At 35.4% G+C, this 23374-nt stretch overlaps 1 protein-coding gene across 9 annotated transcripts in view; it reads right to left on the bottom strand.

The window, feature by feature from the left end:
* The window catches only part of Apaf1 (apoptotic peptidase activating factor 1), a 77053-nt gene that overhangs the window by 41624 nt on the left and 12055 nt on the right, over positions 1-23374 (bottom strand). For 7 of the 9 annotated variants that reach the window (XM_071609610.1, XM_071609612.1, XM_071609609.1 and 4 more), the window contains exons 5-15: positions 22928-23111; positions 16476-16588; positions 16209-16340; positions 13756-13994; positions 13084-13251; positions 11738-11869; positions 8265-8378; positions 7643-7827; positions 4074-4200; positions 2911-3036; positions 552-677 (exon numbers count right to left, since the gene is read on the bottom strand). In XM_071609610.1, the coding sequence (XP_071465711.1) occupies positions 552-677; positions 2911-3036; positions 4074-4200; positions 7643-7827; positions 8265-8378; positions 11738-11869; positions 13084-13251; positions 13756-13994; positions 16209-16340; positions 16476-16588; positions 22928-23111 (1646 nt within the window). Of the gene's footprint in view, positions 1-551; positions 678-2910; positions 3037-4073; positions 4201-6160; positions 6238-7642; positions 7828-8264; positions 8379-11737; positions 11870-13083; positions 13252-13755; positions 13995-16208; positions 16341-16475; positions 16589-22927; positions 23112-23374 lie in introns of those variants that run through there. The other 2 variants (XM_071609614.1, XM_071609616.1) reach the window with 2 other exon arrangements.

A 23374-nucleotide genomic window follows, 5' to 3' on the forward strand; every position in this document is an offset into this window, starting at 1 on the left:
CTTAGTTTTACAAATTTTCAATGGCTTCTCAGCTTGCAATCACAGAACATGCTTTCTGGTAGTCTGAATGGTAACGCAGGTATGGCATGTCATGTCTTAAATTAAACTTTTCCTTAATTAAATCCCCTTACATATGGTAGAGACTTCTATCTATATTTAAATGAGGTAAATTTCCTCAACCTACAAGAAATTAAAAATAAACACCAAAAATAGGTCATATTATAATAGATTTATTTTCATTTTAGAGAGTAATTTATTCCCATATAGCAAAAGTTTTCTGAGTAATAGTGAGTTACAACTATATGAAATATATATACATATATATCTATATTTTACTTTTTTTTTTTTTTTTTTTTTTGCAGTATTTGGGATTTAACCCAGGGCCTCACACATGCTTGGGAAGTGCCCTACCACTGAGCTACATCGTCAACCTTTCTTTTTTTTAATCACTGCAATAATAAAAGCCCCAATAATATAATACATGAGAAAATAAAAGCCTTTGTAATGTATCTATAAAATTTATCTACATAATTCTCAATAGCCATACTTACTTTGAGGAAAAAATCACTTGACCCAGTGGCTAAGAGATGACTCTTCTTGGTAAAATGGCAACAATTGACTTGCTCTGAGTGCTCATCATAGGTGTGGACTAGTTCCCCAGTCACAGAATTCCAAATCTAAAGAGAATTTAAAAATTAAAATTTACAGATATTCTTTATTTTCAAAGGATAACATTAAAAAAAACAAAATGAGGCACTTTCCAGATGCTTGTCATAACAGATTTTCCCATCAGAATGACACTAATGAATACTACCCTTTCTCTAAAACATGGCAATATCTGTCTCGATGGTTTTTATATTTGCTTTTTTTTTTACTTATAAGACTACACATATCTTTCTATAGCATAAATGGAATCTTATGAAAATAGAGGATTCCCCACATTCATATGAATGACAGCACTACAGAAGTGCTATAAAGAGGATAGCATAAGAGACTTCAGATCAGACGTGTGAAGTTCAAGATTGGTTCTGTGTAGCCCACTGAGCCCTTACCTTACCTGAATCTCAGCTCCCTACTTAGCAAATGGGGATACATAAACATGTTTTACACAATTCAACATATCAAATCAGATCATGGACATGCTAAGTATCGACTCCAAGGTACCAACCACATCAATAGTTAAGACAGGCACAAAGCCCTCAGCATCACCAAAAAAAAAAAAAAGATTCCTCAGTAAATAAATAACAGCTTGAGAGTCTGATTGAGAGTCTGAGAGAAACCTAGCTATCAATCCTGTTATTATTACTTAATGCAAACTTGGGCAAGTAACTTCATTTCAAACTATTTTCTCCTCTGTAAAGTCAGATCAATACTTACTTTGCAAGTTGTAATGAAAAACTGATAAGGTGATATAAGGAAGAGTGTAGTAAGTCCAACAGTAAAGAGTAAACATCATTCTACTTACTGTGTAAGACAACTAAGCAAACGAAAGAAATAAATGTCCTAATAAATCTTCACTAGGACATTGACTTTTTAGAGATACTCATGTTCCCTCCCATAGCATTCCCTCAAAGCATTTATTAGAATCCCCAGAGGTCCAAAGAATTTATCTTATTTTGAAGCTCTTTAAAGAATATTCCTGCCTCTTGTTTATTTATTATTTCCCTTTACTCGACATAGTTCTGACTTTGGAACTGCTCAGTGCGGCCAAGTCTGACTCAGAGTGGAGGTTTCAAGAGTGAATTAACTCCTGGTTGTAAAGCCACCAATTCTAGTCTATCAAGAAGCAGGTTTTAACAGGGCATGGTGGCACATGCCCATAATTCCAGCAACTAGGGAAGCTGAGGTAGTAGGAGCATGAGTTCAAAGTTGTCCTCAGCAACTTAACAAGGCACTTGTGACTCAGTGAGACCCTGTCTCTAAGTAAAATATAAAAAAGGGCTGGAAACGTGCGTGGCTCAGTGGTTAAGCACCCTTGAGTTCAATTCCCAGTACCAAAAAAAAAAAAGCAGGTTTTTCCAAGGTCTCAATTTTTTTTTTTAAAGTCTTATTTTACCTTCATTTACTTCTCTTTATTTTATTTTTATGTGGTGCTGAGGATCGAACCCAGTGCCTCATGCATGTCAGGTGAGCACTCTACCACTGAGCCACATTCCCAGTCCCTCAATTTTAATCAGGACATTCGACAACCTCTTCATATCAGTGAAAACTCCAGGAAAACTCCCAAGCCAACTCTCTTGTCCTTCCAACCTAGCCAGATTCATATTCCAAAACGCTTTTGAAAAAAGTCTGAAGTGAGGTCTCTCTTCCAAATTTTAGTGATAAAACATCCCCTAAGTCTTCAGTTTCTCTTAAATTCTGTATTAAATAAATACTCTAGCTAAAAGCCAAATTTAGGGACAAGAAACAAAAAAGAATAATTAACAAGATAAAAAATCATCCTCTTTTTTTTCTTGTTTTTAGACCAGCAACCTGTTAAGTTTGTCCACCTACCTGGTTTTGCACTGAATACCTAAGTTCATACACGTTTAAAAAAAAAAAAAAAATGGGTTGCATTTAACAAATTATGTCTTTTATGACAGGAATCTGATCTCAGACAATCATTCTGTGCAATAACACTTTAAATCACAATGTACTTGAAGATTTCAACCGACATTTAACCCATAGACCTGTCTATTAATAGCAGGCAAATTCATTAATCTGTAATTACTTTTCCCCACTGCCTGGTAAATACCTCAGGCTGATCAACATAAGCATTTGTGCTCATGTTTAAAAATAAAGAATTTTCATACAATGTTAATTTATAAGGATTCAAGTTAGTGATCAACAGGCATGAGTCCTTTAGTTAGTCTTTTACAGAAAAAATTAATTCTTTAATGATTACAATCCAAGAGGAAAATAGTTTCCTACCTTCACTTTTTTATCCACTGAGCAGGTTGCTATAAATCTGTCATCTGTAGAGAATGCACAACAAAGCACTTCATCCTCATGAGCTTTGATTTCTAGAAGTTTCTCTCCTGTTTCAGCTTTGAACACCTATACAAGCAACAATAAAATCTTTACTATAAATCACTGAACTCATCACATAATAAAAATCTTTCTTTAAAAGATCTTAATCACTGTTATTTATAAAACAGAAATGAACCTTAGCAAAATCATTCAAAAAATCAGAATTTCTGTCAGAATTTGTAAGCCTTCACATAAACAGAGAACTATCCATTGTTACATGTTGATTAATACCAATAAAAAGAAACGGCTGGATATAGCTTCAACTCTTGTGACCATTTTGGCAAATTCCTAACAATCAAACACAAAATATTTAATGCAATATGTTTTCTTTCTGGAGCTCAGAAACCAAAATTAGTAATCAGGTACTATAGAAAGAAGGCATGTAGTCCTTACTTCAGAAAGGCCAAAATTATTATAAAAAGTTTAATTAATTTGACCCTATTTCCTTCAAAATTAACAGGTAGAGCACAAATGCTAACAGAAATAATTTAGTTCAATTACTATTTACATCCAGAAACCTATTTCTAAGCCTTTGATAAAATAGTTATTGAATCACTATTTTTTCATCAGAGTCCTATCCACTACACTATTAAGTCCTTATGTCTTTTAACAATTATTATTTTATCATTACCCACAGGCAGCAAATGGGTGGCAGATAACTGACAGGGAAGAAGATTCTTCTTTGTCATGTGGCAAATTTAGAATTATGAAAACACATAACTATATCTTTAAAATCTCTAGAGAAAACTTTCATAAAATATTCAAGAGAGCTAGGCATGGTGACGGCATGAGCCCATCATCCCTGCTACTCGGAAGGCTAAGGCAGGAAGATCACAAGTTCTGGCCAGCCTGGGCAACTGAAACCTTGTCTCAAAATAAAGAGGGCTGAGAATGAAGCTCTGTGGTAGAGCACATGCCTAGCCTTTGCAATCCCAATCAAGAGATTGGGATTCTCCACTACTTCTAAGTTTTAATTTTCTTTAATTTTGGCAGTTAAACATATTATACTCTGCATAGGATTGGGTATATGCCTTTTTCAACTTGTCTCAAAGAGATTGTTTTACCTGTAAGGTTTTATCAGCTCCACAAGAAGCTATTCTCTGACCATCCTCAGAAAAGCATGCATGGTAAACAGCATCTGTATGGGGGCGGACAACTAAGCGGGAGAGATTCTTGATGGTTTTTTTGTTTCTAAATACAAGGAAAAATGAACAGAAATCTAGTAAGTGACAGTAAAAGGCCTATTTCTTTTATAATAGAAACTATCTCGTAACATGGTTACATTTCGTAAAACATAAAATTCTTAAATTATTAACTGCAAATAAAAACACAGTTCACCTAAAGAAAAGACATAATTCAAGAAAAGTAACATTTTAAGAGAAATGTTACTCTCTATCAAGCAAAGTGCCATGTGTCACAAATGTCACTGAGTTGAAGGAGATCTAGTTTATCAAATGTCTTTTTCTATTTTTTTTTGATATACTATTAATTATAACACACAGCTAAAACATTATGTAAGCATACTTTTGAAAAATCTCCATCTCTTAAAATTCAAGAAAGGATTACAACATGAAGTTCATTTCCTAACTAAAGCATGACACTACACCCACCATTATGGTGATGATTTTTTCTAACTACAATTACTCAGACACAGAAGAAAAAAGACACAGCAATGTCATTTTCTTTGTATCTTAATCTAAGGAATACCAACTATTCCATTAGTATAGATATTATATTGTTGCTCACAAGGTAAAGGATGATGGAATGGAATATGTACTTAAAGCAGCAGAAAGCACTAGAGTAGTGTCCGAATTTCATCTATATACACACCAGTCACTTTGGATATAGGTAAATATGTTAAAAAGCACTGTGCTTATTTGGAGTCAAAGATTAGGAGTTAAACCCAGAGGGCAACCTTACTTTATAGGGTGTGAAATTAGACAAATAACTCAATGTAAGATCCATTTCCTTGTATGTAAAGGAAATAATAATATTCACTATAAACTACAACTGACACAAAATACCACTGTTATCATTCTTCAAAAAAATGAACCGTGTACAATATAGAACAAATGATAAAAGAACACAGAAGTAAATCCGTCTATGATTCTGCATAGAAACTATGTATTATATTTTACTAGAAGTGATAAAACAAGTATAAGAACTAGAGTGATGAGAACCTGGGAAAGATAAGTTATTTGAAAAGTTATGAGAATTAGATTAAGAATATGGTATTTCCCTTTGATCTGTCTACTCAATTCCCCAAAGCTTAGAGTGTGACCTTTACAATGACAGGCATATAGTAAAGGACCAAAAATATTAGATAAATAACAAATGATTGCTTTGAAAATTAAAACTCAATTAAATTTAAGTTTAGAATAATCCACACCTTCTACAATAAACAAACAGGTTTCTAGTACTGAAATTAAGCATTCTTTGATGATGGCCGGTTTAAACCCAGGTATAAAATAAATCTATGAATAAATATGACAGAATGTCACAGGTTGAAATGCAGCTGGTGCAATGGGAAAAAAAAAAATAGCAGGAAATAGCAAAAAAAAAAAAAAAATTCAACAATTCCCACAGGATCAAGAACTAAACCTCTGCCAGTTTGATAAGACAAAGTATTAAGATTCCATTTTAGCCATTAACCAAACAGGAATTTATTCAATCTTATACAAATCTCTACTGAACATCAACTATGTGAACCAAGCAAAATGCTAACTGCTATTCTTAATGACAACCTCTGTCACAAAATGCTATGAAATGGCACTCTTAGGCAAGAGAAATTGAATAACTTTCCCCTAATTACATACAACTAATAACTACCAGAGCTGCAATTCAAACCCAGGCAGTCTAGAACCAGTTTTTTTAAGATTTTATTAGTGCATTATAGTAATGCATAACAGTAGGGTTCATTCTGGCATATTCATAAATGCATATAACGGTGTGCTCCATTTTAGTTTCCAGTGCTTCCCTTCTCCCTCTTCTCTTCCCTCCCTCTACTCTATTGATCTTCCTTCTTTTCAGAGTTTGGATTTTAACCTCCTAACTATTCTACAATATAAAATATATGGACTAGTATGGGAGAAAAACAAGTAAGCATATCATCGCGATAAAGGGTGACAAAGGAGTATTTTAGAATACTAACAGATCTGATGTAGCTTCAGTAAGTTAGGAGGGCTGCTTCCCTTCTTTCACTTCTTCTTGATGGAAGTGAAACCTCCTCTTGTGAAGAAAATGTTAAAGAATGATTAATTCTAGGAAGTGGGAAGGTAGGAGAGGAAAAGAAGTCTTTGACTTCTCGTTTTACAGATTTATAATTTTTTTACTTTAACCAGGAGACATACAAGTTCAAAAACCAACCAAAATTTAAATTTAAAATTAAATTTTAACTAAAAAAATTTTTTAACTCTCTCATCCAAGTTAATTACTCATCAATTCTATCCCAATTTTAATACATACTTCTGTTGCTGCATTTATCATATTATATTGTAATAAGCTTCTTTCTTCACTATTAGATTATGAACTCACTAGAGAAAGCCTGGACCCTTAGTAAGAGTACTTAGCACAGCAGAGAAAGTCATATGTTTGCTAAATTACCCTGAATCAAGGGAATCAGCTATAATTTATTTGAAGAAGGTAAGGGCCATAAAAATCACAGATACCAACCTGGAGTTCAATTTAGACATAAATTATACATGTGAAGAGAAAACCACTCATGTTTATTATATCCAGCTGTAAGAGAAGCATGGCACATGGAAAGAGAATGGAAAATAAAGCTAGACAGACCAGGACTTACGTCCCACTCAGCATGCCACAAAGCTTAATCAAGTCTCACCTCTCTGTACCTCAATTTTTTCATCTGTCAAACAGGACAATGAATATTTACCTTACAAGGTTATTCTGAAGACAATATAACAGACATTAAATAGATGGAAGTTTAAATAAATAAAATGAAAAGTTATTGACTTCTTTAAACCATCATGTCCCATCATCATATATATTAGACACTTATAAAAGCCTATAGAGTTTTGTAATACATCTATAAAACTGCTCAATTTAAGTTTTTACCAATGTCCTATTAATATGACAATGAGACACAATGGATTAAGAGGTAGAAGAGTCAGGATCCAGTAGACATTTAATAAGAGCTATGTGTTTGAGGCAAAGTGCAAATTTCTTTACAGCCATTATCTCATTTAAATTTTCACAATAAACAACATTTACCTCAAAGAATTGTTCTCTCCATTTTGCATATGAGAAAATAACCTGTAACTTGTTTGAAATCACAAACTACTAGATTTCCGCACCAAGACTCAAACCCAAGTCTGTGGCTCCAGAGCCCATGCTCTTCATCACTGTACTAGATTATGATAAGTCAAGCATCAGGTATTAATAGTTAGGATGGCCTGTCAAAATGCCTTAAGGGCAGCTATTTCTATGTACTTCATAATCATTTTCTCCTATTCTTATGTCTCTGGAACTTTTCACTAAGTAAGAATACTTATTAAAAGTTCCAGTTCTTTCCAAAGTAGTTACATCTTCCTGGAGTGAACTTATTCACTACCAGAAAAATAATGATATAGTTAGCACTCCACACTCTTTGGGGTTTCTCCCCTAACCTACTTACATCCACTCCAGGTAAAGCATCCCGTTATCGACCTCCTGCTTGGCCTGCAGCTTTGCTTGCTGATAAACTTCTGAAGTTTCTGGTTCACAGAGACCCAGTTGTACAATATTAGGAAATGGCTGTCGTCCAAGAAGGTGTCCATTTAAAGATAAAAACTCTTGAAAATTCTCACAGACTGCACAATCCTATGAATAAACTGAAATCTCTTAGAAACATAACCAGAGTCAAGATCTGACATTTTTCTGCTTCTCTGATCTTGTCATTTTAAAGACTTAAATGAAATATTCTCTATATGAACTAAAATTTAACAGCCAACCATTAGGTAACAAATACATAGTGATTCTCTTCTGCCTTTAAATACAGAGTAAAAAATCTCATTATCAGACACATTTCTTAACATTTTTTTTTAATACTGAAAACTTTACTTTCCCAACTTTCAAATTTTAATCCTACCTACATTCCCAGTAGGCAAGGAAGCAAATTACTTACAGTGATAAAAGGTCAAAGCAAGGAAAATAGCTATTTTCAACTATTCTATTCTGCTCATCCCCACCATTAAACCTAGAATTAAATGTAAAAATGAGATGTACTTTAAATACAAACTTTTCATACTAATACATACCTTTTCATCCAATATATGCCTATATTCCACAAATTCATGAATCAGATGAGCAGGGCCTACAAGTTCTGTTTTGGCTTTAATCCAGTCCAGGGAAAACATTAAAGCACAAAGTTCCTTAAGAAAAAGAAAAGGAAAAAAGTGAAGTTGGCAGTACTGTTAAAAAGGTCAAAGAGAGCCAGCCGAAACAAGGATGCACTCGAGCTGGAGAGCCTGATGAGGACCTGGACTGACATCCCATCACTAGTCATCCTTTCTTGATCCTCTGCGTGATCCTCACCACTCTCAAACTCAACCGCCTCACCTGGATCCTGGTGAGTGCCACAACTTCTCCCTACGACCCTCTCTTCAACCAATCATCCACTCCACACCAGGAAAAGCCTGCCTTGGTTCCATACCTGATCACTGCGGCCTGAGTGAGTGTGCATCTGCTGAACATAAAGCCTAAGACTTAATACTCTTGAACTTGAATGAATGTCTGTCATTAGCCCGTCACAATTAAGTGTGTTTGCAGTGCTTAGAATTAATCTAGAATTGTTTGCTGTGAACTGATTATGTCTATTGCAATGCCTAACATTAAGAATTGTGGTTTTCTTGATTTAGAACCTATAGAGTGAAATTGTATTGAGTAATTTGAGTGAATAAAGCATTTAAAGGGGCAAAAACAAAGGTCAAAGAATTTTAACATCACTATCCTAACACCACTCAGAGAAACTTAGCTGATACCTAGAATTTAAGACAAAAAGGAAGCTAGCAAAAAGGAATACATCAATAGTTAAAAAGAAACATAAAATGAGCCTCCCATCTTAAAATCAAAATAAATTTCAGTTGGACTAAAGATTAAAAGAGAAAATAGAAAAACCCATGCTAAAATATGGGTAAATAATTTTGTAACCGTGGGGTGAAAGAAACCTTTATAATGAATGCACCAAAGCAAAATATAAAAAAAAAAAAAAAACAACCCAAGTGCCTTAAACAACCAAAAATTCAAATCCTCAATACAGTAGAAAGCAATACAAGCAAAATTTAGGGAAAAAAATCAGGAAAAATATTTATTTGCAACACACACAACAGAAGAGGGCTTAATAAATTATCCTTCATAGAAAATTATAATAAAACAATTTAAAAATATCCCAAAAGAAAAAAAAATCAGTAAAGGAAAAAAACAAGTAAATTCACAAAATAAAATATATCAGTAGCCAAAATTTCACCAGTGATCAAAGTGAAACACAGAAATTACCATTTTAAATAGGTTTTAAAAGACTAAAGGAATAATATTAGCTAAAAATCAAAGAAAATAGACATGTTTATCTATTGTTCAAAATATAAAAGCACCCCTCTTAACAGCAGTTTGGCAATCTAGATTCAAATTTAAACTCTATGCACTAGTTAAACCAGAAATTGTATCCTGAGACAACATTTAACCCAGAAATGTATCCAAAAACAACAACCAGATGAGTATAATTAACACTCCATCTATCAACCACCTGGTTAATCATAGTGTACCTATAATGAAATAGAATACAGCTTTAAAAATCATGTCGTTCTAGGGGTTGGGGTTGTGGATCAGTGGTAGAACGCTCGCCTAGCACTTGCCAGGCCTGGGTTCGATCCTCAGCACCACATAAAAAAATAAAAAGATACTGTAGATATTGTGTCCATTAATATTTAAAAAATAAATATTTTAAAAATCATGTCATTCTATTTAAAGAAGATGAAAAGACAATTATTAAATACAATTAAGAAGTAAAATTCAGGGGCTGGGATTGTCGCTCAGCGGTAGAGCGCTCCCCTAGCATGGGCAGGACCCAGATTCGATCTTCAGCACCACATAAAAATAAATGCATTGTGTTGTGTCCATCTACACCAAAAATATATATATATTAAAAAAAAGAAGTAAAATTCAATATATACTATGATATTTCTATTACAATTCCCATTTTGGTTTTAAAGAACAAGTGTGTTTATCTAAGTAGCAAAATGAACTATACACAGAATTATTAGCAATGGTTGTAACTGATAGACCCAACCTGATTTTCTCTTAAAATTGGGAGCCATCTCACCACAAAGCCATGAAAAGCTAATTTTGGCTTTACTATAAATTACTGCAAATTCTGAACCTGCTTGGAATGCCTGCCCGTTCCTTGAACTCACCCATACCTGGCTCTCTGACCAGATAGCAGCCCTCTCTAAAACTTTTGTGATGCCTCACAAATCTTGGCCTTCCCTGGCCAGAAAATGACCCTCTGTGAGGCTCTAATGACCTTCATAAATTCTGATGTCGGGGCCAGCAAAAATGTAAACTACCATTAGTGTTGTGCTCGTCGGAGTTTTGTTATCTGTAACCCCCCTTTGTGTAACTTTCTGGGCTATAAAGCTGGTCTGCAGGAAAGCGGCGGCTGCTGTCTTGTTCCCGAGGTTTTGGGTGGGAGAGGCAGCCCGGCCGGTCGAAATAATAAGCTTGCTTTAATTTGATTTTAATTGGAGTCAGTGGTCTTTTCTTGCGTCCTGGTCTAACAGTAATCTTCAACTTTCTTTTCTATAGATGTTTTCCTAAAATTTCCCAATGAAAATAAATAATTACCTTTAAGAGCAGAAAAAAGGTTAATAAGAAAAAAACTAATTCCTGCCACACTGATATATTTCAAAAGTTTTTTGGGGTATTTGTTTGCTTGTTTTTGGTACTAGGGATTAAACCCGAGGGGCACTCAACTACATCCCCAGCCCTTTCATTTTTATTTTCAGACAGATTCTCCCTAAATTGCTCAGACTAGCCTTGAACTTGCAATCCTCCTGCTTCAGTCTCCTGAGTAACCGGGATTACAGGTGTGCACTGTCACATCCAGCCTCCACTGCTTCTTATAGCTTAAAAATAAATCCTTACTGCCCACAAAGGAAAACTACCAAGAAGAAGAAAATCAATTTTTAAGTAGTTCATTTACTATAGTTACTAAGTAAGATAACTTCAGTTCAGGTAAAAATAGAAAAAAAAAAAAAAAAACTTACATAAGCTATGACCTTATTTTTACTAACAAATGTCTAATCATAGGACAAAATACATTTATAAACATGACACTGAAGCAAAATACAAAAAAGAAAAAAGTGGTACATTTAACTACATAAAAATTCCAATCTCAATCTGGGCATGTAGTTCAGTGGCAAAGAACTTGCCTAGTAGGTGTGAGGCCATCTTCAGTTCCACATACACCAAAAAGAAAAAAAAAAGCAATATTTTAAGAAATAAATAAACCAGGGGCTGGGGTTGTGGCTCAGTGATTGATTGCCTGCCTCACATGTGTGGGGTACTGGGTTCGATCTGCAGCACCACATAAAATAAATAAATAAAATAAAAAATAGTGTCCATTTGCAACTAAAAACAATTTTAAAAAAGAAAGAAAGAAACGAAGAAAAAATACTTGAAGCACATACAGTGAACGGAAATTAAGATAAAAGAATTTTCAAATATGTCATCTTACTTTGTGCATATTGGCACTAGCCATGTGATAAGCCAGAAAGTTGTACCAATACATGCAGTCCTCCTGATCTGGGGAAAGAGTATGCAGCTGGTGATACCTCTGAAACTGAGTGATCATCTTCTTATGTAGATCCTGAAACAAAAGTACACATTTCAGAGGACAGAAGCAATTTAATAACTTAAGCATCATAGTAACTCCAGCTTCTAACACTATTAAGAATGTAATTTCTGGGGGCATAATGGAGTATAATTTCTCATTCTTCTGGTTATACATGCTGTAGAATCCCACCAGTTGTATGTACATAGGGTAATAATGTCTGATTCATTCTACTAACCTTCTTACCCTCCAGTATGGCCCTCAGGCACTACCAAGTCACTTCTCCCCACCCTGATAAACTCTGAGTGAGGACTGTAAGACTGTCCTGCTGATAAGAGGGAAAGGTGCCAGATAAGAGGGAAAGGCAAAAAGATCAGAGTGGAGACAACCAGACCAGTGTTTTAACCCCAGGGTAAATGATGTCACTGAGAGACCAGCTGGCAACTGATAAGGATTAAAGGGGGGTCCAAAGCCCCAAAATTTGGTATAAATAATAGAGCAAATGAACAGACATTCAACCAGCAGACAATGATGCCCTCAAGCTGACAGCCTAATGAGGACCTAGACCTTTCCTTGTTGACCTGGTCCTCTGCATTTTCCTCATGGCTCTCAAACTCTATAGCCACAACTTAACCCTGGTCAGAGCCACAACTTCTCCCTATGACCCCCTCCTCAACTGGCCATCAGCTTCACCCCAGGAGAAGCCTGCCTTGGTTCCTAATCTAATCACCAGTGTCTGAGTGAGTGTGTACCTGCTGGACTTAAAGCTTAAAGCTTGAGACTTTTGATCTGACACTTGAACTTAGCATGTAGAGGGAATGTCTGTCATGAGCCTGTCATAATTAAGTGTGTTTGCAGTGCTTAGAATTAATCTAGAATTGTTTGTTGTGAATTGATATATGTCTACTGCAGTGCCTAGCATTAAGGATTGTCATTTCCTTGATTCAGAACCTATACAGTGAAATTGTATTAAGTGATTTCAGAGCATAAAACATTGGAAAGGGTAGAAGCGTGTAGACATTCTTTATTTCTCCCCCTGGACTGCATAAGTCGCACCTTTTGCCCTTCACAACAGGTTCAATCTCCAGTACCCAACAAAAAGTGTTAAGGTTATATAAGATGTTGACATTAGGAGAAGATAGGTGAAAGATTTAATACATAGAAATTCTCAGTACTATTCTGTAATTTTCTGTAAGTCTAAAATTATTTCAAATTAAAAATATATTGAAAATTTACAGAGATACAAGTACCTGAAGTTGGCTGCGATTCTTCTCTGTAAGAAAATCTATTTGAAGATCATGTAAATAATAACGAAACGACTTTCCATTCCGATCACAGAATAGGAGAGACTTATTAACAAACTCCTGCAATATGTCTTCAACTTCTTCAGTTTCCATGTCCCAGAGAATACATAATACCTGTGAATTATTTTAATTATTTAATGTGCTGTAGAAGTATATCTAATAGGACTTTAGAAAAGTGTTAACAGGTGCTGGGGCTGGGTCTCAGCGGTAGAGTGCTTGCCTAGCACGTGTGAGGCCCTGGGTTCAATCCTTAGCACCACATATAAATAAATAAATAAAACAAAAGCGTTGGGAAAAAAAGAAAAAGTGTTAACACACAAAAAAAACTGTTATCTCATATCCCTAGAAAAGAATGTCTCCATTTCATAAGAAGCCCAACTATTCTCCACATAGAAAAGAGAAAAAGATGTTGGATGCTTCCCCAGCTTCACCAGACTGGTATGCACTCAACAGAGAGTCCTTAATGGAGACTAAGAGTAGAGGACTTGTGTACCCCCCACCCACTACCTTGGTCCTGTAAATCATACCCTTCCGTTATCCTCTGCAACATGTCCTGCAAATGTCCTTGGCACTGTATCATAAATATCCAATGCTGAGAATTGCTGGTCTATGTATTACCTTTGTAGGCACCTTAACATCCTTCTGAAGGATAGAAAGATCTGTGTAATAATCTTTAATGTCTTCTCTGAGCATTTCAACACTTATAGACATGGCTTCATCCAGAGCCTCATAATCATAAGATGAAGATTTCCTTATTCTCTTAAACTGCTTGTTCTGTAGTTGCCTGAGGTAGTATTCCCACCGGTTGGGAAAATCACGTAAAAGTGCACCAATTAAAGATACCACAAGAGGAGAACCTAAAAAACATAATTGTAATAATACCATCTTATTTTAAAAATCACCACTAAGTTAAGGAACAACTTAGTCTTAAGAAACAATTCCTGCTGCATGTTAGCCAAGTCTTAAAGATATATCTAACTCCTCTTTTACTTCTAGGTATTTGTTTTAAGAAAATCATCAGAAATAAAGAAGATATCACTGAAGGATACTCATCACATCATAATTTATAATAGTGACAAATCTTTAAAAATGTAAAAAATGTTCAATAATAGAGAAATAGTTGAATAAATAAAGGTATATCACAATATTGTGCCACTGGTAAATTTTTTCAAAAGCTACTTAATACCATGGGAAAATGTTCAAGATGTATAAAAAGGACAAGATTCAAAACTATGTTAACCAGGACTAGGGCTGTAGCTTAGTGGTGTAGTGTTTGCATGTGAGAGGCAATGGGTTCAATCCTTAGCACCACATAAACAAATAAAATAAAGGCATTCTGTCCACCCACAACACAAAAAGAATGCAAAAACTATGTTAACCATTATAATCTTGATTTCAAGTTATTGAACTCAGGGGCACTCAACCACTGAGCCACATCCCCAGCTCTAATTTGTATTTCATTTAGAGACAGAGTCTCACTGAGTTGCTTAGCACCTCACTCTTGCTGAGGCTGGCTTTGAACTCTCAATCCTCCTGTCTCAGCCTCCTAAGTTGCTGGGATCATAAGTGTGTGCCACTGCACCCGGCTATAATCTTGATTTTGATTTGACTATAAAAATTTTTCAGTTCTATATGTGAAAAGACAGTACAATAAAATTAAAAGGCACATAAAAAACTGGAGGGAAAATTTGCAAAAACATGATGAAGTGCTAATAGCTTCAATAGGGAATTTTAAAATAAATGTTAATATATACCAAAAAAGAAAAGTGAGTCATGGATAATTTCTTAAAATGCAAATATCCAATAAACAAGTATGATATCATAATGTACATATTTTGGTTTTTATCCAATGTCCCTGGCTCCTTAACTCTCTCCCAAAGACAGGCCACAGAAACTAGAATTTCTCTTTCCTGAGGTAGGTCTTAGAAACTCTATCTCTACCTTTCTGTCTTGGAGCTGGCTGTAAAGAAATTATCTGATCTACTTTCTCTTACAGATCATAAGACCCCCATTTCAGAAGGGGTTCTGCCCTATACTAGAAGGCAGGAATGCTTCACAGAGAAAACAAGAAGAATCTGTACCAATAGGCCTTGCTGGGTTTCCCCACTTATTAGCATTAGATCATACTCTTTTTGTCCAGTCACCTTTTTGTCCAGTCATAGCTGTCCATTCTTCAATCCTTCCTATGCAATGGAGTTTCCATTAAAAATACAAAAGGACCTAGTTTGGACAAATACCAGGTAGCTGAACACATGGAGGTTCCTAAGGGCAGCACACTAGAGATGGCATGGAAGCTCTATACCCCTTCCTCAAAACTTGCCCAGTGGATCTCTTTGTCTGTATCCTTGTAACAAACCAATAAATATGTTTCCTTGGGTTCTGTTAACTGCTCAAGCAAATTAACTGAGATTGAGGAGGGGTGACAAGAACCTCGATTTATAGCCGCTGGGTTAGAAACACAGGTTAAACATCTTGGAGCTTATAACTGCCATCTAAAGAGGAGGTAGTCTGTCTCCAGGGAGACAGTGTCATGATTAAATTACATTAGAGGCTAGCTAGCTGGTGAATACTGAAGACTTGATTGCTTGCTTGGTGTATGGAGAAAAATCTCTATACATCTGTTGTCAGAAGTGATCTTTCTTATCAGAGTACAGGAGGAAAAATTGAATCGGAACAAGCAAAAAGTTTAAATTCATTAAAAGAAAGTACAAATTAAGAAGACAATATCAGCTTTTACTTATCAAATTTGAATACTTATTTTTATAAAATCCCAAGCAAAGAAATTCTTAAATTTGACTTTCACTATAACTCTTTGACAGTAAATGTCATGTCTTCATTTCATTTTTCTCACTAATGCAGTCTCCATAAGATATTGTGGGAAAGTGTTAAATATTATTTTCATGACTAAAGGAGTACCATATCGTGTATCCAGAGAAGGACTTAAAATACTAAATATTCTAGAAAAGTTCAAGGATATTCATGTGCTAAATTGTCACATTCATTAGCTTAATTTACAAAAGGAGAATCATTACCCCTATAATCACCCTCATACACAAAATAAATAACCATACCTTTGCATTCTTTTATAATACTATGAGCTTGTTCTGGCAAATCTGCTTTTTTCATATTAACAAAAAGGGATAAAATTTCAAGTCCTTTTTCTTTTCCGAGGCCACTCTCCACAGGGACTACATATTTAGGACCTGCAACAAAATTGCAAGACATAGTAAGTAATTTGGTATGCCATATATTTCAGTGTAATTGAATTAAATAATGAATACCTTTAATTTAGTACCTTTATTAATAAAGGTATTTAAAAGTAAGTTAATAATCCTTACCCATTACTGAATCTGTAACACTCTTGTCTCTGGTTGTAAGAAGAATCTGACACTGATTGTCAAAAGCTTTTAAAACCCAAGAATCCCAAATGTCATCCAAGATCAACAGAGACCTAAATTTTAAAAAATTAAAAATAAACATAATGAATCACTAACAACACTTATTTTAAGCTTCCTTAAAAAAAAAAAAAAATCACACGAGTGTGTTAAAACCTACTGATTTAAAAAAGAAAAAAAAAAGAATAGATGGCTAGTTTATGATTCTTCTTCCATTCTTTGCTATGTTCCTTTCTCAATATGCTAATTCAAATAAGGAAAAAAAAATAGGCTTCCCTTTCCTCAGATTAGAACATATTAAAATCAATGTCCTACAAAAAGAAGACTGTATGCCATAAAAGTATTAGCAATTCATTCAGTCAGTCATCTCTTACTGAGTGCCTAAAAAGAACTATCCAAGTAATAGGATTTTCCCAATTTGGTCTTTACGTATACAGTTTAAAATCAAACTAGAACTAATAGGTTAACATCAGAATGAATTACATAATAATGATACTATGTGACCATACTCTACCCGTAACACTCACAATTTCATGTGTTCCAAGGTAATAGAAAGCTCTAGCAAAAATATTACTTTTCATTTGGCATACTAGTGAGTTTTTTCAAAGAAATCAATTTGCTTATCTAGAATAACAAAGAACTTCTATGCCAATTCATGACTGATCTCTCCAAAAACTTTTTGTTTGTTTGTTTGGTACCAGGGATTGAGCCCAGGATGCTCAACCACATAGCCACATCCCTTTTTTATATTTTATTTTAGAGAAAGGGTCTCACTGAATTGCTTAGGGCCTCCCTAAGTTGCTGAAGGTGGCTTTGAACTCATGATCCTCCCACCTCAGCCTCCCAAACTGTTGGGATTACAGGCGTGCACCATCACACTCAGCTCCAAAACCTTTTTAAAACTCACAAGAACAGATAGGGGAAAAAAATATAACTAAAACCTGATGACAAAATTATACACTAGCATTTTTATCTGCACAGCATACTACTATAAACTACAAAAAAAAAAAAAAACAGGGTACACACATAAGTTGGAAAACTGCAAAAGCATAAACCAAACGATGCTCAGAGAAAAAGAAAATGATCAACTTTCCATGGTCTCATACATCTGACAATGGTTGCTAAAATGCTTTCCTAAACAGAGATCACTTTTAGTTTTGCAAAGAAGGGAAGCAGAACAAGGAAAAAGTTACCAAACAATTAAAGTGTGAGTAGCTAGTAATCTCAGTCCTACTTCCTCCTAGAAAGTAGATGATTAATAACTATCAAGGTGAGAAGATGATAGAGGGATATTGAGGTGAAGGGAGGAAGAAGAAAAGAGAGGCTTCCCTTTCTAGTAGGGTTGCATAAGAATCATGCAGCAGACTTTTCCAAAAAATTCTCCTTTCACCTTATAATCCCTACCAATTTGAAAATCTGCCATACTCAGCATATGTGAAAATATACTGCATTCCCAAAATACATTCATGGGGGCCCGAGGTATCCATCAGCACTACTGGTTGCCTGACATGTGCAACAGCCTGGGTTCCATCCACAATGCCACAAAAAAATAAAGAAAGAAAGAAAAGTTCAAAGCCACTATTAATTCTCATCTAGTATACTATCCCACTCCCAAGGCATGTTTTGCTCAGCATTGCACTTGGAGCATTTGACCTGAACCTGGCACAACACTCAATGCTTGTTAAGTGAACTTGTTCAAAACTGGCTGCTAGGTCACAGAAAGCAAATTGTTTACTGAATCTCAGGTTATGTTGATTTTTTTTATTTTAACTGATATATAATAATTGTACACAATATAATTGTATGGTGTGACAATTCAATATGTATATATAATGTATAATGATCAGATCAGAGTAATTAGCATATCCATTAGCTCATTTATCATTTCTTTGTGTTGGGAACATTCAAAATCTTCTCTACTAGGTATTTGGAAAGATAAAATGAATTGTCATCAACCATACTTATTCTACTATGCTATAGAGTATTAGAAGTTAATTGTCCTATCCAATTGTATTTCTGTACTCCTTAAACATCCTCTCTCCATCCTCTTCCTCCAGACTGATTGATACACACACACACACACACACACCCTTCCCAGGTTCTGGTAACCACTATTCTTTAATATACTTTAATATTAACTTTTTAATTTACTTATAAATGATTAGCCAGGTGTGGTGGTACACACCTATAATCCCAACTACTCAGGAGACTAAAGCAGGAAAATCACAAGTTTGAGGCCAGCCTGAGCAATGAAGTGAGACCCTGTCTCAAAACAAAAAAAAAATCAAAAAGGGCGGGGGATGTAGCTCCATGATAGATGCCAATAAGTTCAATCCTTAGTATTGAAGAAAAGAAAAAAATAATAAAATAAAAAGTTGATTTTTGTATGTTGATTCTGTATCCTGAAGCCTTACTGAATTCATATATCAAGTCTAATAGCATTTAGGTAGAATCCTTAGGATTTTCTTTATTAGACACAATTGGCTCATCAGTAGCAACTTTACATACCAAATATATACAAAATTTCTGAGAGAAATCAAGATAGAATTTCCATTCACAATAGCTATAAAAAAAACACCTAGGAGACTGAGGCTGTGGCTGGCCCAGTGGTAGAGCACTTGCCTGACATGTGTGAGGCACTGGGTTTGATCCTCAGCATCACATAAAAATAAAGGAGGGCTGGGGTTGTGGCTCAGCAGTAGAGCACTCAACTAGCGCATGCGAGGCACTGGGGTTCAATCCTCAGTATAAATAAATAAAACAAAGGTATTGTGTCCACCTACAACTAAAAAATAAATATTTAAAAAATAAATAAATTAATTAAATAAAGGTATTGTGTCCACCTACAACTAAAAAAATACACATTAAATGAAAATAAAAAATAAATCTAGGAATAAATTGAACCAAGGAAGTGAATGATTTCTACAATGTTGTCTTTCCTATTTGAATGCCCTTGTTTTCTTTCTCTTACCTTATTGCTCTGGCTAATATTTCCAACTCTATGTTGAATAAAAGCAGTGAAAATAGACATCCTAGTCATGTTCCTATTCTTAATGGAAAAAATTGCAGATTTTCCCATTCAATATATTGACTGTGGACTTGTCTCATATAAGCTGTATTGTGTTGATGTAGGTTCCTTCTATGCTTACCTTGGTGAGAATTTTGATAGTGAAGGTAATACTGTTTTATTTAATGCTTTAAGTATCTATTGAGATGATCATATAGTTTTTGTCCTTCATTCTGTTAATGTAATATGTTATAGTTATTGATTTGTGTATGAATTATCCTTGCATTCCTAGGATGAATCCCATTTGATTATGGTGTATAATCTTTTTAATGTGTTGGGGGATTCTGTTTGCTAGGATTTTGTTGAGAAATTCTGCATCTATGTTCATCAGGGATACTGGTCTGTAGTTTTCTTTAAGGATATGTTCTTGTCTAGTTTTGGTATCCAGGTAATTCTAGTCTCAGAAGGAATTTGGAAGGGTTCCCTCCCTTTGAATTCTTTAAAATAGTTTGAGAATATAATTGGTCTTATTTCTTTAAAGATGTGCTAATATTGAGCAGTGAACCCATCCAGTCCTGAGCTTTTTTTTGTTGGAAGACTTTTTACTACAGTGGAGGACTCACTTAAGCATTTCTTGTAGGCCCAGTCTAATGCTGATGAATTTCTCAGCTTACCTTAAGACTTTATTTGTTCTTTTTTTTTTTAATATTTATTATTTTTTAGTTTTCGGCGGACACAACATCTTTGTTTGTACGTGGTGCTGAGGATCAAACCCGGGCCGCACGCATGCCAGGTGAGCGCGCTACCACTTGAGCCACATCCCCAGCCCTATTTGTTCTTAATTTCTGAAGGATAAGTTTCCTGGGCAAAGTACTCTTGATTGACAGGATTTTTCTTTTCCCCAGGACTCTGAATATATAGTTCCAATCTCTCCTGGTCTGTAAGGTTTCAGCTCAGAAGTTTGCTGTTAGTCTAATGAGGATTCCCTTCTATGTGAATTCACACTTTTCTCTTGCTTCTTTAAGAATTCTTTGTGGGGCTGATGGTATAGCTCTATGGTAGAGTACCTGCCTGGCATGCCCAAGACCCTGAGTCAAATTCTCAGTACCACTGGGGGAAAAAAATCCCTGTTTTTGATAGTCTAACTATAATATGCCTCAGAGAGGATCATTTTTGATCAAATCATTTTTGGTCAAAGAAGTATTTAGGGGTCCTTTGAGCTTTCTGGACTTGAATGTTTATATCTTTCCCAGGTTTTAACAAGTTTTCACCAATTATTTCATTAAATGGGTTTTCTATGTCCCCTTTATTCTTCTTCCATACTAAAAACGTTTGAATGTTTGCTCATTTAATGTCACTTAATGGTGTCCCATAAGTCTTACGGGGATTTTTTTTTTCTTTGATTGAGTTAGTCCAAAAGACCTGCTTTATCCAGGTATGGTGGATACATGCTTGTAGTCCTAGCTACTCAGGAGGCTGAGATGGAAGAATCCCTTGTGCCCATGAATTCAAGACCAGCCTAGGCACTAGTGAGACAACATCTAAAAAAAAAAAATCCTTCAAGGTCTGAAATTCTTCCTTCTACTTGACATAGTTTGCTTTTGAAGGTTTCACCTGTATTTTTTTATTTTAAGAATTTAAAATTTATCAAGTTCTTTAGCTCTTTGATTTCTTGTGTTTGGTTCTTGAAGTTTTCTAGCTCTTTGCTACATTTCTCACTCAGATCATGAACTATCTTCTTAATTTCCCTGAACTTTCTGTCTGTATTCTCATATCTCAATAAGTTTTCTTAAAACCATCCTGAATTCATTTTCACTTATTGGTTGATTTCCTTTTCTTTGGGATCTGTTACTAAAGAGTTATGGTGTTCCTTTGGAGGCAGCATGTTACCTTGCTTTTTCATGCTTATGTCTATATATTGATATTTATACATCTGGTGGATCAATTGCTTGTAATGGTTTTCATAGTAAAAGACTCTCCTAAAAGTGTGTCCTACAGTGTCAGTTGCGTAGGCTATGTCGTCTTTGGTTCCATGTGGACACAGAGTACAGTGTCTATGTGGCTTCAGCTTTACTCAATGTAGGTGATGCTTGAGGGTATCTTAGTGATCCTAGGCTGCAGGAATTTATGGGATTACTCCACCAGCTGGCATACAGCTTTAAGTGGGGCAGATTCACCAGCAGCTATGGCATGGAACGCCCAGGTATGGGTGTGGGGTGCTCATCAGTTTCCATGCATTACCTGGGGGTGGGCCACTCTGATAGGCCCAAACAGATGAGGTATAGTTGGCACTGCAGCCGAGGCTGGGTACCTGTCAGTTTCCAAGGGCAACACAGGAATTCCTCCAGTAGATCCAGGTGTGTTAGGCACTGCTATGAACTATTCACAGTTTTCATTAGCCAAAAAGGAGTCAGCAGCTCTGTTGCTGCCTATATTAAGACTATCTTACCCATAACTTAACGTAAGACGCAACCAAACAGATTTCCCTGAGCAGCTAAGCCTGCTATGGCCCTAAGAAGAGGCTGGGCAGCCTTTGAGCAAGTCAAGCCCTCAAGACCACAAGAAGGTACCCTGTATCCCTCAGACACTGATGAGCACTTCATCTGGGTCCACTAGTGTGGCTTAGCTCCCATGAAGCCAAGAGACACTACAGGCATCTGCCCCTGCTACTACTATTCATTCTGAGCCTTGCATTCTATAACTATAATGACAGTTATTGAATAAATTCATTATTGAAAAAACAAACACCTCCAAAAACTAAGACAACCCAATAAAATATCCCTTAAAAACTGTCCCTCCCTTGTTTTTTTTTTTTTTAAATAAAGCAGGGTCCATACCCTGTTCTATCAATCCATTATAAACAATTGATTCAAAGTACTTTCTAGCAAAGTACTTTCTAGGACTTTCTAGCAAAGACCACTCACTAACTCATCTATATAAAATTTCTCAAGAACCTACAATGGACACATGAAATAATGTGATTAAATAGGATGCAAAAGAGGAAAGTGGCAATTTTAAGCCAAGTACCAGCTACTTTTTTTTTTTTTAATAATAAGAAAAAATTGAGCGCAGTGTAGCATGCCTGTAATCCCAGCAGCTCAGGAGGCTGAGACAGGAGGATCACAAATTCAAAGCCAGCTTCATCAATTTAGTGAGGCCTTAAGCAATTTAGCAAGATTCTGTCTCTAAATAAAATATAAAATGGGCTGGGATGTGTCTCAATGGCTAACGACCCCAGTTTCAATCCCCGGTACCAAAAATAAAATAAGAAAGAGAACAGCAAGAAAGCCATGGCTCTTTCTTAGTCCCTCAACTGAAAAAAAGGCATGATGTCTTCAAGATGTTAGCAGGTAAATCTAAAACACCTACTACATTTGACCACCTGTACCTTGGGTGTTTGCGCAGCATTAGAATGCGGAGACGGTCTTTTGCCTCTTCAATGTTAAGTGGAAGCCTCTGGGGGAAACTCTCATCCTGATCCAACCGTGTGCAAAGATTCTGTAGTTTTATCAGAAGCCCAGATTTGTCTTGTTTTCCAACTGAAACCCAATGAACACCCCCTGGGAAACAACCTAATGAGGAAAAGAATAATAAACTGAAGGCCTTTGAACAGCAATCCCCCTTTGAATAGCTTTACTATTAAGCAACAGATTTACTCCATTCTCCAATCTTGAATCTTTACCTTCTCTTAATTCAGTTTTTTTATTTTTTCTTTGCAGTACTGGGGATTGAACCCAGGGACTTGTGCATGATAATCAAGTGTTCTACCAGTAAGCTACATCCCCAGCCCTTTTTTGATTTTAATTTTTTTGAGACAGGGTCTCATTAAATTGCC

This window comes from Marmota flaviventris, chromosome 3 (assembly GCF_047511675.1).
Source record: "Marmota flaviventris isolate mMarFla1 chromosome 3, mMarFla1.hap1, whole genome shotgun sequence".
Lineage (NCBI taxonomy): Eukaryota > Metazoa > Chordata > Mammalia > Rodentia > Sciuridae > Marmota > Marmota flaviventris.